Source organism: Sminthopsis crassicaudata, chromosome 1 (assembly GCF_048593235.1).
Source record: "Sminthopsis crassicaudata isolate SCR6 chromosome 1, ASM4859323v1, whole genome shotgun sequence".
NCBI classification, from domain to species: domain Eukaryota; kingdom Metazoa; phylum Chordata; class Mammalia; order Dasyuromorphia; family Dasyuridae; genus Sminthopsis; species Sminthopsis crassicaudata.
In genome coordinates this window covers 754189210-754207872 of record NC_133617.1, presented here as the reverse complement: position 1 = coordinate 754207872, position 18663 = coordinate 754189210, and the positions used below count along the sequence as shown (strand labels likewise).

Below are 18663 nucleotides of genomic sequence, written 5' to 3'. Positions count from 1 at the left end.
TTAGACTGTAAGCCCCTTTAGAACAGGAACCATCTCCTGCCTCTTTTTGTATCACCAAATTAGCACAAAGCAGGTACAAAATAAATGCTTTAATGAATTGGAAGTGAAACAATAAAAGGTGATATTAAAGATAATGATAATATCACTACGACATATTAAAATTTATCAGATATAGCTAAAGACGTATGCAGAGGCAAATTTAGATCTTGGAATGGGTGTAGAAAAAAAGACAAATTAGTTGAGTGGGAAGTTAAAGAAAATTAGGAAGTTAGTAGAAAGAAGTTAAACAACAAAAAAGTAATGTGTTTAAAGCCAAAAAAAGTATTTTAAAAAACTTGATCAGTGGAACAGAATCATTTTAATAACACAGTTGCTAAGCAATTCCATTAACGTTTCCTTTCATTTTATTTAAAAAAAAAAACAGGAAAAAGGAATCCAAATTGTTTAATAGCAATATGGCTAAATTAGTGATTAGAAAGAAGTCCGCCTTACCAGAACACATCAAAACAACAAGAAAATGGTCAAAGGGGGCGAAAAAACTAAAATACAGAAAGTGAAAGAAATCTCTAACAAAAGGAAAAACACAGACAAGAGGGGAAATGAGCATTTGGAAAAACAGCAGAGAGGAAATGACCAGGGAAAAGCTCATAATAGGACGGCAGTTGGAGAATGCCAAGAACAAACTCCAGAAGAGAATAATTCATTAACTGTAACTATAATCCTAAGAAGAGCAGGAGCTTAAAAAATATTTCCTCAGTAACTTACAAAGAGAATGCAATGGTCACAAAACCCCATTGTTTTGTGAGTAGTTGGGAGATCAAATAAAATAAGTGAAGGAATGTAATATTCTTCTCTAAAATGTAATCTTCTCTTGTTGAGGTTTCCTTGGGGTCTCTGGAGGCAGAGTCTCTGGAGCGTCTAGTTGCCCTTTCTGGCCCTGAGAGCTCCTTATATGTTCCACACTGAGTATACACCAGTCATTACATCACTAGGAAACCATTATTTGTTGTAGGATTAAATCAAAGCTAAATGAGATTTAACCACTGTCTCCTCAATTCCATTCAGTACCTTGTTTCAAGTTCTGGCCCATAAGAAAGAAAGAAATAAGGAGTGAAATTAGAGTTCAAATAGAAACTCAAAGAGAGATTTAAGGCTTAAAATAGATGCTAGAAGACATTCTGAAAGTCCATTACAACCAGAAGTCAAAGAGTGCTTCAGGCATAATGTTTGGGGCTAGCCTTCTGGAGGACCTCGAGACCAGCCTTCATCTTAGCCCTGGAGTGCAGGAGGCAGGAGAGCCCCCAGGAGGATGATCAAAAATGCAATGTCTCATTTCCAGTCCTCTCAGCCCTTAAATACCTTGATATGATTACATCATTACAGCATACTGAATATGTGAGAACTAGAGAACCATCACATCACCATGATATGGGAACTAGAGAGCCATCATCTCATCAATTCCACGGAGTTAATACCTTGTTGTAAGTGTCCTTGTTTCAAGCATACTTCTCCAGAGTTCAGGCCCTCTACATTCAGGAATCCTAGATTTAATTCAACTTGAAACATGATTGCCAAGCCCCAGAAATCCCAAGTCAAATAAATATTGTAATCATGCAGAAGAGACATAACTGAACTGGAACAAGGAATTTCAATTATAATCGCGGTGGACATCAATGAAAAAAATGAATGGAAAACCTGGAATATGATATATAAGAAAGACTGAATTGAAAAATAAAAGAAAAAGAATATTTAAATAACTTATTAGCTGACTATTTGACCTTACTGCAACATTAGGCATAACCCCATGGGGCAGTTTGGGATGGCAGTCGGAGGGATTTTGAAGAAAACTGGTGACTTCTAAGCACATTCTTGAGAAAGCGAGAACTTAGTAGCCTCTAAAATACAAACACAGAGAAGAAAGCTAAGAAAGGAACCCAAGTGTGCCTAGGCCAAAAGGGTTACCGAGTGAACTAGGGTTTTTGTTCTGGAAGGGGAACAAGACCTAGATTTTTCTTGGTATGGTCCCTGTAAAATCAGATCTAGTAAAAAAAGGCCTTGTTCACTATTTCTATCATTTTTTTTCCTTTTTAGTCCCTACATAGGAGTGAATCTTTGTGTCCTATTTCCTTGTTGATTACTATTTTAATTGCATTACTAAGTGAATATATAAGTGAAGTGTTTAAATGGTTTGCCTTTTAAATTTACAACTTTTTTGTCCTAGAATGTGATTATTTTTCTTGAATTCTATGTGTAGCTGGGCTGATTAGTTGCTGTTCATCTTTCATTCTGAAGAGGACCGATGACATCATGGGGTCACATCTTGACTTGACATGAGTTGGGTTGAAGTTGTCAGCCTCCCTCTCACTTCCTGAATCCCCTGACAAAAGTTAGGATGGCTGGGGACAGCTGGAGACGAGGTGGATGACTCCAGCATCTTGGATGTCTGACTAAGCCCCAAGAAGCCAAGCCCCCGCTTCAGCTGCCACTATGGCCACTTGGAACAAATTGTTCTCATCTGTCCATTCCACAGGCAAGTCTTTACAGCTTTGGAGCAGACAGCGCCCCCCCCCCCCCATTCACCGATGTGAGAGTATGTGGTGTTCGGGGAGGACCGGCCGCTCTGGGGTCGACCTTGGGTGTCCATCTGAATCCGGCTCTCACCTGTGGCTCTAAGAAGCCATGGCAGGAGCAGCAGCAGCCCCAGTAACCCCAGGAAACCATTTGAACACAGGGGCTAAACCAGGATAACCAATGGGGACCTGACATTTCAGCTAAAGAATATAGGCCTCTATAGAACAGATAGGAGGGGATTTTTCTAAGAGTGGAGTGAGGCACTTGCTGAAAAGGGGAGGAGGAATAAGAAGAGGTAAAACCTGAAGTGAATCTTGAAGGAAACTAGGAACTGAGAAAGTGAATGAAATCAGGGGCAGAGAGTTTCTAACCATGAAAGATGTCCAGTGCAAAAGCCTAGAGACAGGTCCAAGTTGGAGTATTTTATTGTTTATTTTCTTTCTAATATTTTGTAAAAGCAATTTTTAATATCTGTTTTTAGAATTTTTGAGTTTCAGATTCTCTTTCTTCCTCTCTTTTCAACCCCATTAAAAAGGCAAACAATTTGATAGAGGTCATGCACAGTCATGCAAAACAAGTAAAACATCATCTAACTATTACTGTTACTTTGTAGACAGTACACTTCACTTTGAATCAAATCATGAAAGTCTTTCCAGGTTTTTGTGAGAGCATCCTGCTCATCATTTTTGTAGCACCACAGTGTTCCAATTGATGGGCATCCCCTCAATTTCCAATTCTTTGCCCTTAGAAAATATTTTTGTACATTAAGGTCCTTTCCCTTTTTAAAAAAATCTCTCAGATACAGACCTAATGCCAGGTCAATGGGTATGTAGGTTTTATAGTCCTTTGGGGACAGTTCCAAACTGCACTACAGAATAATTGAATCAGTTCACAACTCTACCAACAATGCATTAATGTCTTGTTTTCCCACATGCTCTCCAACATTTGTCATTTTAATATAATAGGTCTGAGTTAGTTGCTCAGAACTGTTTTCATTTGCAGTGAGTTGGGGCATTTTTTCATATGGCAATACAGTTTTAATTCATCTGAAAACTGTCTAGATCTTTTAATCATTTGTCACTTGGGGAATGGATCAATTAATTACATTTTTGGTGAGGCATTTGAGGTTAAATGACTTGCTCAGGGTCACAATGTTTAGTAGTATTATAGTATTAAATGTCTGAAGTTGGATTTGAACTTAGAGCATTGGCCCTGACGTTAGGAGAACCTATCTACTGTACCATTCAGCTACCCCGGCTCTTATCTTTTGAGAGATAATTTACCCCATTCTCCTTCTTCCTTTTCCTCCCAATCTTTTTACATCCTTATTTTTTATTAGATATCATCGCATATTCAACTCTTACCTGTGTCCCCTGTCTAGGTATACTCCTTCTAACTACCTTATACATGAGTTACGACTATCATCTTCCCCTGTAGCAATGTTTAACCTTATTAAATCCCTTATGATTTCCCTTTATATGCTTTTCTATAATTATGTATTTTTGAAAGTCAAATTTTCTATTCACCTCTGGTTTTTTCATCAAGAATGCTTCAAAGTCCTTTGCTTAATTTCAATTTTCTAGCTCTTTTATCCTCTGGAATATCATATTCTAAGCCTTCTGAGTCTTTAACACAGAAGCTGTTAAATTTTGGATTATTTTGAGTGTGGTTCCACCATACTTGAATTGTTTCTTTCTGGCTGTTTGCAATATTTTCTCCTTGACTATAATATGGTTTCTCCTTTCTATAATATGGTTATAATATTACTGGGAGTTTTCATTTTGGGGTCTCTTAAGACCAGAAGGTGTTTGGTGGATTCTTTTATTTTCTATTTTTACCCTCTGGTTCTAATTTTCCTGGATGCTTTATTGAAAGATAACATCTAAGCTCCTTTTTTTTTTATCATGGCTTTCAGGTAATCTAATAATTTAAAAATTACATCTAATCTGGATCTATTTTCCATATCAGTTGTTTTTTTCCAATGAGATATTTTACATTGTCTTCTACTTTTTCATTCTTTTGGTTTTGTTTCTTGATTTCTCATAATTAACTACCATTTTTTCAATTCTAAATTTTAAGCAATTATTTTTCTCAGTGAACTTTTGTTATCTTCTTTTCCATTTGGCCAATTCTACTTTTTAAAGTATTCTTTTCCTCATTAATTTTTTTGTATGTACTTTCTTTACCATTTGGCCTAGTCTGTTTTTTAAGTTATTACTTTCTTTAGTATATTTTTTGTCTCCCTTTACTGCAGTGCTGACTTGTTTTCAATGATTTTCTTGCTTAACTCTCATTTCTTTTCCTAATTTTTCCTCTACCTCTTTAACTTGATTTTCAAAATCCTTTTTGAGCACTTCCATGGCATAAGGCCAATTCATATTTGTCTCGGAGGCTTCAGTTGTAAGAGTTTTGTTATCTTTGTGTGTGTGTATTTTGATCTTCCTGGTTGCCATAGTAACTTCCTATGGTCAGAATCTTTTTCTGTTGTTTGCTCATTTTCCAAGACTATTACTTAACTTTTGACCCTTTGTTAAAGTAGGGCTCGATTCCACAGTAGAAGGTGCACTGTCCCAAGCCTCAGGGATTTTCTGCAGCTTTCAGAGCTACTTCTAGAGACTTGTAAGTTTTCAATTCTTCTGATTTAAGGAGAGGTATATTCTTATTCTCCTAAACTGTGCCCTGGTCTGTGAGTGACCACAAGCACTCTTCTCTGGCAGGGCCTGCTTTGGCCATGAGGACTGGTATGCTAGTACTCTTCCTCACCCTGGGACTAGCACCCAGGATTGTGGCTTGGATATGAGTGTGGGCAAAGCCACAGAGTCCTGCCTCATTGCTAGTAAAGAGAAACTTGTAATTTCCTTCTGACCAGTTGTTTGATCTCCTTCACCATTTGTGGGCTGGGAGCTTCCAAAGCAGTTGCTGGGACTGCGGATTCGGTGACTTCTAAAGTCTGCTTCTGGTTTGCTGGGGCCAGGGCTCAGTTTGCACTCCACTGCATGTGCTCCACTCTTGCCCAGGTATATCAGGCAATTCCTGCCAACCTTCCAAGGGATCTTTGCCATCTTTGACTGAGAGATCTAGAAATCGCCACTGCTGCCACTGCCTCATTCACCCTAAGGCTTGGTCCTATTTCCTGGGGCTGGATCTGTGTTGGTGAAGCCTGCGGATTTACTTCCACCTCACTCTGGTGCAATGGATCTTTTCTGCCAAACTTCTAAGTTGTCTTGGGCCAAAAAATTATTTCACTCTAAATTTTTATGGATTTTGCTGCTCTAGAATTCGTTTAGAGTTATTATTTAAAGGTATTTGAAGAGATTTGGGGGAGAACTCAGGCAAGTCCATGCCTTTACTCTGCCTTCTTGGCTCTGCCTTCAGATGGAGTGTTTTGCATGAACAATAGTTAAGACTATTCTCAGTGGGCAGTATATGTGAAGGGGAGTAATATGTAATAAAGCTAGAAAGATAAGTTGGGGAGAGATATGAAAGGCTTTAAATATCAAATATATTTGGGCCTAGTGGTAATAGGGAGCCACTGAAGGTTTACTAAACTGGAAAGAGAGAGATTTTGTGGAGGACAGTTTGGAGTGAAATGAGGCTTGAGACAGGAAAATAATTTTAAAATCTACTGCACAGCAATAAGTAGAAAGAGAAAAATTAAGGCATAAAGATAAGTATAATAACATAATTCAAGAGGAAATAATAGAAATAAGCATCTCATTCCATATAACTACAAACTGCATAATACATGTGGAGAATTAATCTAACAATGCACAAAAAAGACTTGCATAAATTAAAATATAAAATGCTCCTTAAAGAAATAATAGCTTAAATATTTAGAAGAATAATCAGTGTTCATGGTTGTGCGGTGCAAATATAATGAAAATACTATCAAAGCTAATTTATACTTTTGTTGTGATATAATCAAGGTATCAAAGGTATACTTGATAAAAGTGATAAATAACAAAATTCATTTGGAAAAAACCTAGAATATCAAGGGAAAAAATGGAAAGAGTAGGGACAGATTTTAAAATATTTTATAAAGCAGCAGCCATCAAAACTCTCTGAAGTAAGAAAGAAAAAAGGAAGGAGAAAGTGACAAATCAATAAAACAAATGAGACAATGATAATCAGATATAATGGGACTCTATAAACCAGAAATTATATTATTTAGAAAATAATTCCTTCCTGGATGAAAAAAGACAAATAAACACACACAAAAAACAACTTTCTGGGAAAACCAAGAAAGCAGTCTGGCAAATTAAGCTTGTGTCAACACTTTATACCACATTTTACAATACATTCCAAATGGACATTATCTTAAAATTAAAAAAATTATATCATTAAAAGTAAGACACTCATGGCTATAGATAGGAGATGTATTCTTAACCAAATAAGGGAAAGAGGCAATTGCAAAAGATAAAATAAATAAATGGTGTTGGGGCTGGGTGAGAAATCTTCGTTTAAAATTTCTCTGATTATGGTTGAGTATCTAAGATATATGAGTAGTTGAGAAAAAGTAACTGAAAATAGAAGGAAGGAAGGAAGGAGGGAAGGGAGGGAGGGAGGAAATGAAGGAGGGAGGGAAGAAGAGAGGGAGAAGAAGGGGAGAAAAGGAAAGGAAGGGGAAAGAAAGAGAGGAGAAAAGAAGGAAAGAATGGGGAAAGGAAAGAGAGAAAGAAGAAAGGAAGGAAAGAAAGGGAAAGGTAAGGGAAGGAGAGAAAGAAGGGAAGGAAAGAAATAGGAAAGGAAGGAAAGAAAGAGGAAAGGAAGAAAAGAAAGGAAATAAAGGAAAGTAAAGAAAGAGGAAAGGAAGGAATGAAACAAGGAAAAGAAAGGAGAAGAGAAGAGAAAGAGAGAATACACAATTAAAAACCAATTCCCAAATAGAGAAGTGGCCCCAAACTATGAATACCCATTTCTCAAAAGAAGAATGGCCAATTATTAAGAAGCAAATGAGAGAGGAGTCATTCTCAAAGGGAGGGTACTGGAAAAAGGGAAAGAAGAAGATAAAGCAAGCCGGGACGGAAGCACAGGAGCAGAGCTAGTGGAAACCAGACCTCAGGGCAGCCAAGGAAGAGGCAATAAGCTTTGAGATGTGTCTCTGGATGATGGACACCCCCCCCCACAATGTGCCTCCTCCCTCATTATTACCACCATCACTGCCACAGGGGGGTGTCTTCTTCTCCCTTCCTGCTTCTTGCCCTCCAGTCTCATAGTGCATTCAGAGCTGGTTAAAGGCCCTGATTCACATCCCAGCAGCTCCTATTTGGGGCTTGACTTTGTACAGACATGAACAAAAAAGAGAAACTCCTGCAAATACTTACAATGTAACGACGGCCTTTTCCTCTCCACCTGCCCGCCACAGAATGTCTGCTATGGCCATGATGAGACAATTGTTCCGATAGGTCTCTGAAGGCTGTAGCTCCCTAAGAAGAGAAAAGCAAAGCAGATCGATTCTAATCACATGAAAAATGCTTAAAAATTGAAAAAAGCTTGTGAAAAATGCTGAAAACTCCCTGTATCACAAGGCGAGGAGTTTAATTCAGTGCCCATCAGAGATTGTGGTAGTATTAGGGTAATTAGAAACCACCTGAGGTTTAAGTGAGTCAACATGAAAAAACTCCTGCAGCTAAGTTTGGGAATTTTATTTCCTTTGGAGTTTGACACAAAGGACAACCTCTCAAAGATCTTCTTCATTTAGGCTGTTAATCCCCACCCAGAAAATGGCCACCTCCGTAGGCACAGGAGCACATAAGGAACCACGCTATCAAAAAGAGAAGGTGCAGAAATCCTGTCTCATCTTGCTCCTGGAAAAGAGTATTACTTCTCAATCATATCCGGAATCCACTGCCCTTTTATAGAGTAATCTATCCAACAGTTCCCTGGAGACCATCATGATTTGTTTTTCTCATATGGTATTAAAAATAATATGCTGTTATTTGTAATGGTGGTAAACTAGAAGCCTTCCCTGTAAAATCACAAATCAGGCAAGGACACCCATTATCACTTCCTTCTCCACATCACTGTGTGAGACTCAAACGGCAGTGTGTCCGGCTGGGGCTGATCAGACCGTTATGAGCTCGGAGGGCTCGGCCACAGGTTGGACCCAGATTGTCTCTGGACACGTGGAGTGGATTCTCTGACTTTGTGCCTCTCGCCTTTTTGCCCAGCTATTTTCATTCTGTTTGCTCAGAGAGCACAGCCTCTTCTCTGAGGAGGGCACACCATGCTGGGAGGTCCTGTCCCCTGTCTCCGACATCACACAACTGATTCTAAAGTTCCTTAGGCCTTGACAGTGGGCCTCTATCACCGTTTCTGACCACCTTGTGGGCACTTGCCCTGCATGAGTTCTCCATAAAATCATTTTTTGGGCAAGCAGACATTTGGCATTAGAACAATGTGGCCAACCCATGGAGTTGTGCCCTCTGCAGCAGAGTGGGAACACTTGGCAGTAGAGCCCAAGAAAAGCCCTCAGTGTCTGTTCTTATCCTGCCAGATTAGCACAAGCAGCAGAGACTCGACGCTCACTTTGTGGTGTCTCGGCTCTGGAGGCTGCACCGAGCACAGACACCTGACACACCAAGTCCCGCCCCAACCCTAGCTTCCCTTCCCTTCTGGCTCGCAGCCTCCTCCAGGTGAAGAATTCCCATCAGGGCAGGAGCTGACTTAGATGCCATGTCTGTCCTCAATACTGAAGACATCAGGCTAGGAAGCACAGGAGTGAACACATAACCTTGTTTCCCTCCATTGGTGACTGGGAAAGCTCGAAAGCACCATCCCTGGTCCAGAATCCCAGCAAGCAGGACATAGTGAGGGGGATGTACTGTACTGATCGACTTCTCTGGGCAAATGAATTTGGACAGGATTTTCCTTGAGCTCCCACAAATGCCAGCATCAAAGGCCTTGGTCAGATCCACAAACATTGTATACAGACCCCTGTTCTGCTCCTGGCATTTTTCCTGGAGTTGTCGGGCAGCAAACACTATATTGACTCTTCCACGGCCACTTCTGAAGCCACACTGGCTCTCAGGGAAATGATCGTTTTCTAGGTGTTAGTTAAGCCTGTTAAGGGGAACTCTGGCAAGAATCTTGCCATCAGTGACTGAGATGGAGACCTCCCTGTGATTGTCACAGGACAATCTATTCTCTTTACTTTTATAAAGATGGACAGTTTGGAATAGAGAGTGGAACAGTCTACCATTTAGATCCTTGGAGATTTGGGACCAAACAAGATATAGAGAGCATTCCAAAATGTAAAATAGATAATTTTGATTAGGTAAAACTTTAAAGGTTTTTGCAAAAACAAAACCAGTGCAACCAAAATTGGAAGGAAAGCAGAAAACCAGGGGTAAATTTTTTTTGCAGTAAGCATCTCTGATAAAGGCCTTATTTCTTAAATATGTAGAGAACTGAGTCAGCTTTATAAGCCTACACATTTTCCACAATTGATAAATGGTCAAAGGATATGAAGAAATGAAAGCTATCTATAATCATATGAAAAAATGCTCTGACTACTAATTAAAGAAATGGAATTAAGACAACTCCAAAGTTACCACCTCATAACTCAGATTTGCTAATATAACAAAAAAAGGAAAATGATAAATGGTGAAGGGGAATTTGGAAAACCTGTGGCACTAATGCATTTTTGGTGGACTTGTGAACTGATTTACAATTCTGGAGAGCAATCTGAAACTATAAAACTGCCCATATCTTTGACTTGGCAATGTCACTACTAGGTCTAAATCCCAAAGAGATTTTTATCAACAAGAGAAAAGAATCTATTTGCACAAACATGTTTATAGCACTCTTTTGTGGTGATAAAGAACTGAAAGTTGAGGGGATGCCCATCAATTGGGAAATGGCAGAACAAGTGGTATGTTAGTGTGATGGACCAATAACTATTGTGTTATGAGAAATGACAAGCAGGATGCTCTCAGACAACCTGTAAAGACTTAAAACGAACTAATGCAAACTGAAGTGAGCAGAACCAGGCCAACATTGTACATGATAATAGCAACACTGCACACCGTAAAATTGTGAATAACTAAGCTGTTCTCAGCGATACAATAATCAAAGACAATCCCAAAAGACTTATGAAGAAAAAATGCTATTTGCCTCCAGAGAAAGGCTTTATGTTGTCTAAATACAAACTGAAGCATGATTTTTCTTTCCCTTTCTCTTTTTGTAGTTCACATCATATTTGCAATTTAATATTTTTCACAGCTACATTTAAAACTTTTACATACTCCATTCTTGTCAGTCCAAAGTTGACTGTCCATGGTAGAGAAAATAAGCACTGAGCAGCCCTCCCTCTTCCAAGTTTTTAAAACTTCTGAGTTCCAGATTCTCTCCCTTATTCTCACCCCAACTCACATTAAGAAACCACATGAGAAGTTAAGCAAAATATTTCCTTAAATATCATGTTGTGAAAGAAAACATAAATCCCCCATCCTAAAAAAAACCTTCAAGAAAAATAAAGTGGAAAAAAAAACCAAGAGAGGGAGAATGTTTCAATGTGTATGCAGACATAATCACTTCCTTCTGTAGATATGGATTGGATTTTTCATCTTAAATCCTTCCTAGTAGTCCTGGATCATTGTACTGCTGGGAATAGCAAAGTCATATATAGCTAATCATAACAGAACATTGCTATTACTTTGTTTACAATACATTTCACTTTGAGTTCATGGAGGGCTTTCCAGTTTTTTTTTGTTGTTGTTGTTGTTCGTTTTTTTTTGTTTGTTTGTTTTGTTTGTTTGTTTTTTTCCTGAAAGTATCCTGCTCATCATTTCCCATAGGATAATAATATTCTGTTATAATCACAATTCATTTAGCCATTCCCCAATTAATAGATATCCCCTCAACTTTCAGTTTTTTCCCCTGAGAAGAGAGCTGGTAAAATATTTATGTGTGATATAGTTTTTCCTTTCTTTTTCTTACACATTGTACATGTATAACCTATATCTGATTACTTACTGTCAGGGACCGGGGAGGAGAAGGAGGGATAGAATTTGAAACTCAAAACTTAAAAAAAAAACAAAAACAATAAATGTTAAAAATTTTTCCTTACATACAAGTGGGAAAAAATAAAATATTATTTAAAAAAGCAGCAATGATGATGATGATGATGATGATGATGAAAGTATGGTAAAAGGGAGAGCTAAAGGCACAATAAGCTTGTAAAATATTACATGTAAATTGCTCTTTTACATTTAAAAATTATCAACTGAGCCTCAAGAGGCCTAGAAGAAGGCAGAGATTGGGCCTTTAGCTTTAGTTCACTGAGAGCTTAGCCCAGGTCTCCTAAATCTTCCTGCCTTCTCTGTGATTATCTCCAAGTCACTCCCTTTATAGCTTGCTTATAGATAGACAGTTGTTTGCCCACTGTCTCCTCTATCAGGTTCTGGGCTTCTCGAGTTCAGGAACTGTCTTTGCCCTCCATTGCATTTCCAGGTCTCAGCACAACACCCGGTACATTTTAGGCATTTAACAAAAGCTGGAGGTAGCGGAGGACAGCTTCCTGAAGCCATATGATCACTGCAGAGACGACATGAGGAGCCTCTGTTCGTAAGTAGTGGGGCCTGGACAGTCCACTAGACATCACTACTCCCCAAGTACTGCTCACCTGAGACCTTTTTTGCTAGTCCTGATCAATCCCTACCTTCTCCATCAAAGGGCCTGGATCAGATTTCTGTCATTTTCTTGACATAATTCCAAACTCCTTTCCAGAACAGCTGGGCCAATGTTCAGCACCACCAAAGGCACTGCCTTCTGGGGCTGAAGCTGCTTCGGAGAGGTCCTCTGGGGTCACTTCTTCCTTTTCTCCATCTGTTTCCCCCCTCAAAATAATTCACTTCAGACTTGGCCCCCTATTTCTGGTGAGCTGTCGCCTGCTGCTCGCTTTCCTGGGAGGTGCAAGCCAGCTGGACTCCTGAGGGAGAGATGACCGCCTCTTCCTTCTCCCCCCTCTGGCAAACAGTTTGGCTCCATTCTTGTCAGTCCAAAGTTGACTCTCCATGGTAGAGAAAATAAGCACTGAGCAGCCCTCCCTCTTCCATCCCACTCTATCCCACTGTCCCATGCGTCCCGAGGCAGAGGGGCTGTTCCTTTTTTTCCTCCTTGGCTCATCCACAAGAGAACTAATAGAGGTAGGCCAGCAGAGAAATCCCTTCTTCGGGCTCTCTGTAGCATTCATTATGATCTTTAGTTCACTGTGAGCTTATCATACACACTTATAAGCTTAAATATCCCTGAGCAAGTCTTTCCTGTGCTAGAACCTTCATGGGCTCCCCCTTGCCCTCAGGTGAAAATGCAAACCCTTCCCAACAAGCCTAGGCTGTACCCAGCAGATCACACATCAGTGCCCTGGACCAGCCTGGCTGGGTACTATTTTCCCTAGCCAGGCTCTATCCTCTCCGTAGGTTGGCTCCCAAGCTGAGAATGTTCAATGCCCACCTCCATGTCTCTGATGGGGCTGGGGAGAAGCAGGGGTCTCAGCCTTCAGTGACTGCCTTAACCATTAGTACCCCTCCCAAAAGCCACACTCAGTTTTTCTATACCCACTGTATTTGCTGGTGGAATGCAGGCTCCTTGGGGCAGGGACTGCTTCAGGTGCCCCTCAGTGCCCAGGCCATAATTCTAGGGAGTGCTTCATAAGCGTTCACTGACAGGACCCAACCCAGCAAGAACTAAATAATCACTGCTGGCCAGAAACCAGGCCACGTTCCCCTTCACCTCCATTGTTTGATCACAATGCTATCTATAACGGATCCTTTTCGGAGCGTTCCCTGGTTCACTTCAGCCAGTGGAAAAATACACAGGGCTGTTCATCTGTCTGGTTACTTTTTCATCAAGAAAATGTTCTGCCCTGATGGAATGAGCCTGGACAGAGCCAGACACTTCTGCAAAAACAAAAATACCTCCTGAGCCAACAATCCTTTATTTCAGCATGAATTCCCTGGGGGCCAGCGCCCCGTGCTCACCCTCTCCTGGCCCAGAATCCACTCCTGGTGAAAAGGATAAATAAACTAGGTGGGGACACCGCTCTCTTCTGACCACACATGTAGACACATCTGCTGATGGCCTAGGCGGGCCTCCAAAACGACCATCACCGAGCATAAATGTGCACACGTGTGTCTGCCTTCAGCAATTCTAGATGCTGGGGGTTTGCTCAGGATCAGGGCTTCTGGGAAAATGGCCACAGATATCGAAAACTGGGTGCCATGCTCAAAAAGTTATCAAACTGAGCATACCCTTTGGCCTGTATCCCAAAGAGATCTTAGAGGAGGGAAAGGGACCCACATGTGCAAAACTGTTTGTGGCAGCCCTTTTTGTGGTGGCCAGAAACTGGAAAGTGAGTGGATGCCCATCAGTTGTAGAATGGCTGAACAAGTTATAGTATATGAATAGCATGGAATATTATTATTTTGTAAGAAACAATTAACAGGATACTTTCAGAGAGGCCTGGGGAGACTTCCAGGAATGATGCTGGTGAAATGAGCAAAACCAGGAGAACATTCAACAACAATACTGTATGATGTTCCATTTTGATGGACGTGGCTCTTCTCAACAGTGAGATGATTCAGATCAGTTCCAATGATCTTGTGATGAAGAGAGCCTGTGGGAACTGATTGTGGACCACTACACAGCATTTTCACTCTTTCTGTTGTTATTTGCTTGCCTTTTATTTTCTTTCTCAATTTTTTTCCTTCTTGATCCAATTTTTCTTGTGCAGCAAGATAATTGTATTAGAGTTAACATATATTTTAACACATTTAACATGTATTTGATTACCTGCCATCTAAGGAAGGGAGTGGGGGGGAAAGAGAAAATTTGAACACAAGGTTTTGCGAGGGTCAGTGTTGAAAAATTACCCATGCATATATTTTGTAAATAAAAAGCTTTAATAAAAATTAAATTAAATTAAAATTTAAAAGGAGAAGGCAAGCTATTGATTTTGATTATACAGATGAGGCCATGCAAAATATCTTTCCATATTAGACAGGTTACAAAAGAAAACACAAACAAAATAATAAAAGAATGAAAATAAAGAATTTTTTTTAAAGTTAAAAAAAAAAGTTAGGTCCCACTTGACAGGCAGCACATTCTGTAAATACTTGTTAAATCTCTACTGTGTGGAAATCTGAAGTGCTAGGGGTTTGCATTACAGAGCTTCTAAAATGGATCCTTTGGAGAGGGGAGAGAAGAGGCAAAAGGAGGAAGACTTTTAGACAAGAACCCCGCTCACCGGGTCTCCGCACAACAGGTCACAGCCCTTGATGGGCACTTTACTTTTCCTTAAGTTGAGATCAAACCTGCCTGCCAAAACCAATTTTCCTAGCTGCTGCTTTGTGGAAAAATAGCCAAGTGAATTTTTCCCCTTAGCCCCTATTGTTGCCTACCCATGGTCCATTAAAAAAAAATTATAATTTTTTTTGACAGAACATAAGCATGGCTAATTTTTTACAACATTATCCCTTGCACTCACTTATATTCCGATTTTCCCCTCCTTCCCCCCACCCCCTCCCCTAGATGGCAGGCAGGCTCATAAATGTTAAATATGTTAAAAGTATATTTTAGATACAATGTATGTGTGTAGAACCAAATAGATCTCTTGTTGCACAAGAAAAATTGGATTCAGAAGGTAAAAATAACCTGGGAAGAAAAATAAAAATGCAAGTAGTCCACACTCATTTTCCAGTGTTCCTTCTCTAGATGTAGCTGATTCTGTCCGTCATTGATCAACTGGAACTGAATTAGCTCTTCTCTATGTTGAAGATTTCCACTTCCATCAGAATCCATCCTCATACAGTATTGTTGTTGAAGTGTATAATGATCTCCTGGCTCTGCTCATTTCACTCAGCATCGGTTCATGTCAGTCTCTCCAAGCCCCTCTATGTTCATCCTGCTGGTCATTTCTTACAGAACAGTAATATCCCATAATATTCATATCCCACAATTTACCCAACCATTCTCCATTGATGGGCATCCATTCATTTTCCAGTTTCTAGCCACTACAAAAAGAGCTGCCACAAACATTCTGGCACATACAGGTCCCTTTCCCCTCCTCAATATTTCTCTGGGATATAAGCCCAGGAGTAGCACTGCTGGATCAAAGGGCATGCACAGTTTGATAACTTTTTGGGCCTAGTTCCAAATCGCTCCAGAGTGGCTGGATTTATTCACAACTCCACCAACAATGCATCAGTGTCCCAATTTTCCCCCATCCCCTCCAACATTCATCCTTATCTTTTCCTGATATCTTGTAGCAGTTATCTCAGAGTTGTCTTAATTTGCATTTCTCTGATCAATAGTGATTTGGAACACTCTTTCATATGAGTAGAAAGTTAAGTTTCAATTTCATCATCTGAAAATTGTCTGTTCATATCCTTCGAACCATGGTCGATTTTTAAATAATATGAAATCACTGCTGACCCCTGTAAGTTCTAGAACGCTCCTCAGTCACATTCTTTCTTGACTAATCTCTTCTTGGAAGCACAGAATCTGAACTTAGAAGACACGATGGTGATCCAAGTCTCCCAGATTCTGATTCGTGTCTCCCAAACTACTGGTGATTCGATTTCTGCTGGAGGGAACGAGCAGCTTGCTTCATATAACTGTTAGGAAGGTCTTGTGATGGGCTGTATGTAAGGAATTCACTTTTGCATGAATCATTCTATTATTCAGAAATTGGAGGCACCCACACTGGGATTCTAGCTTGCTTAGACAAGAACGAGAACCAGTCAGTCATTTGCTAGGGACCAGAGAAAAGTGGTGGAATCTCTAAAAGAAGGGCCATCCCAACAAGATGGGGACTCTCCAGAACATCCTGATGAGCTAGAATCTGGAGAGGACGATGGGACCGAAAGGAGGCTTCCAACAAGCTCATACTGTTAATTACGTGTATGAAAAATGGAAAGAGGCTGCATGGACCCAGGGACCTTCCCGCCCAGAACAGAGGGGCTCAGGAGTACCCTTAGTTAGGAGAAGTCAATGTATTAACCTTGAGGGGACCAAGAAAGAATCAGGGCAAGGAAGGGATAAGCTTATGGAGGCTGGATGGGAAAAGTTAAAGAGTTGAAGATGAAAGAAATGTGGCCATGAAGAACTCAGGGAAACATGGGAAGACCTTAGAGCAGGATGCAAAGAAAAACAAGCAGTAGCAGGAGAATGCTGGGATATCATGACCCCGAAGGAAGAGAAACACTCTGGAAGCCAAACGTGGAGTCATCCCAGACCCCATGCCCGGGCTGCAGCTACAGGTGCCACGGAGGCCACGGATGGTATCCCCCTTGTCTGGCAGCCTTCCTACCAGGGATGCTCAGAGGGCATGAGATGTCCATGATGTCAGAGGAATGGACACCAAGAATTGCACTTTTTTAGAAATAAGAGGATGCTTCTTGTTTATGTCAAGGTCTAACATAAGATGGAGTAGGGGGTGGAAAAATGAGTTCTGCCAACGAGCTCAAATGATGGGGTTTCTGAAGCTGTGCCCACTGGGAGCACACGGGGCACTGCAGCTCAGAAGGAAGCCCATTTTTTAGCCAGCATTGTGTAAGTGCGAGGCACCAAATTAGTTCAATGGGATTGCTGAATGTACATGGACTAGAATGAGTCTTCCCTTGTGGCCCTGCTGCTGAGTAACTGAGCCCAGGGCATCGGCCTCGGCAGGAAGAGCCGTCCCTGGCTCTCCATCCTACAGGGCAATGCCCGCCTTCCCTTGGCAGGATAACTCACTGCCTGCAGAGGAAGGCGCAGCCTCGTGGCACCCACATGAAACAGCTGGGCTCACGAGCTGTGCTGGGCGGCCCAGGGAACGCATGACTTAATGGCCCAGGGGAACGGCCAGCCATAGTAGAGCTGACAAGTCCTTCCTGGAATAGATTTAAAGACTCGGCCCTAATTGTTGGTAAAAGATCCATAATTTCCTCCACGGCTGCCAAAAGCAGAGTTCAAAAGCAGCTCAGAGGCTCAGTTTTAAGTGGAAATGAGTTATGGGACAGCTCCCTGGTCAGGGAGGTCAGAGGTTAGAACTGTCCTTGGGAACTCTAAAAGCCTGGCCGTCCCCGAGCCTTCTCGACCCCTCGGAGGCCTTGCAGTTAGGTGGGGCACGAGAGAGAGGCTTGTCCAAGGGAGTCTCCTACAATGCCCCACAATGTGATGGGCTCCGGCCTCTGGTGTGTGGACAAAGGGGGCAGGGGGCACACACTGGCTGGAACCAGCGGTCAGTACAAGGTCCACCTAGGACAAAAGGACAGTGACCGGGGCAGGAACAGGCTGTGACCGAGCTGAGGAGGCTACAGGGAGAGACGCGCCCAGACCAGCCAGTCCTGGCCATTGGGCACCACGTCAGCAGAGGCCTCGGGCCAGACTCAGGCTCTCCTGCTCCAAGAATGCGGCTGGAAGCTCGTTCGTTGGTCTTGGAACAACCATGACAGCTGCACCTGTTCCAACAAGGCTGGCACGCAGCCTGAGGGAAGGGTCCCTTTGGGGAGGAGGCAGGATTACTGTGCAAAGTAAAGGAAGCCATGAAGGGTCCTGGCCAGAAGAAGACGACAGGGCAAGGCTGCCTTAATTCTGATGGAAAGGATGACAGAGCAGCTGAACTCTCCCCACATTCCCCTCCAAACCATTCCTCAGGAACTCCCAAATCAAACTCTGAAGCAGCAGGTCAGGGGAGACACTTTTTCAGCCTAAGAGAAAACAGGAGGTCAGTGGGGAAGGTCCACAACAGTGGGGGTAGGAGGCTCAGAGCGGGCCTGGGAGATAGCTGGGACAGCCCAGGCCCGGAGAAGGAGTCTGAGAGATGGACAGAGACGGGCTCCAGGGAAGCCCCGCCTGGCCCCAGTGAGCAGCTCCAGTGTCTGTACATGATGCAGGGGTCCTGTACTAGCTCTTGGGGCTACAGAAGAGCAGGGCCTTCCTTGGGCAAAGAGCACAATGACCAGGAGAGCGGCGATCACACCTGTCTCCAGGTAACAGCACCCTGGGAACACCAGCAGCCTGCAGACCCCACAGTTGACTGAAAACAGCAGCAAAAAAACTAGGCCTTCCCACCCCAAGGAAAGCCCAAAGTCGAGAAAAAGAAGCAGA

General features: G+C 41.7%; 1 protein-coding gene across 6 annotated transcripts in view; it reads right to left on the bottom strand.

Moving 5' to 3' along the window:
- The window catches only part of MINDY4 (MINDY lysine 48 deubiquitinase 4), a 100704-nt gene that overhangs the window by 28542 nt on the left and 53499 nt on the right, over positions 1 to 18663 (bottom strand). For all 6 annotated transcript variants that reach the window (XM_074284563.1, XM_074284564.1, XM_074284565.1 and 3 more), the window contains one exon: positions 7896 to 7997. In XM_074284563.1, the coding sequence (XP_074140664.1) occupies positions 7896 to 7997 (102 nt within the window). The remainder of the gene's footprint in view (positions 1 to 7895; positions 7998 to 18663) is intronic.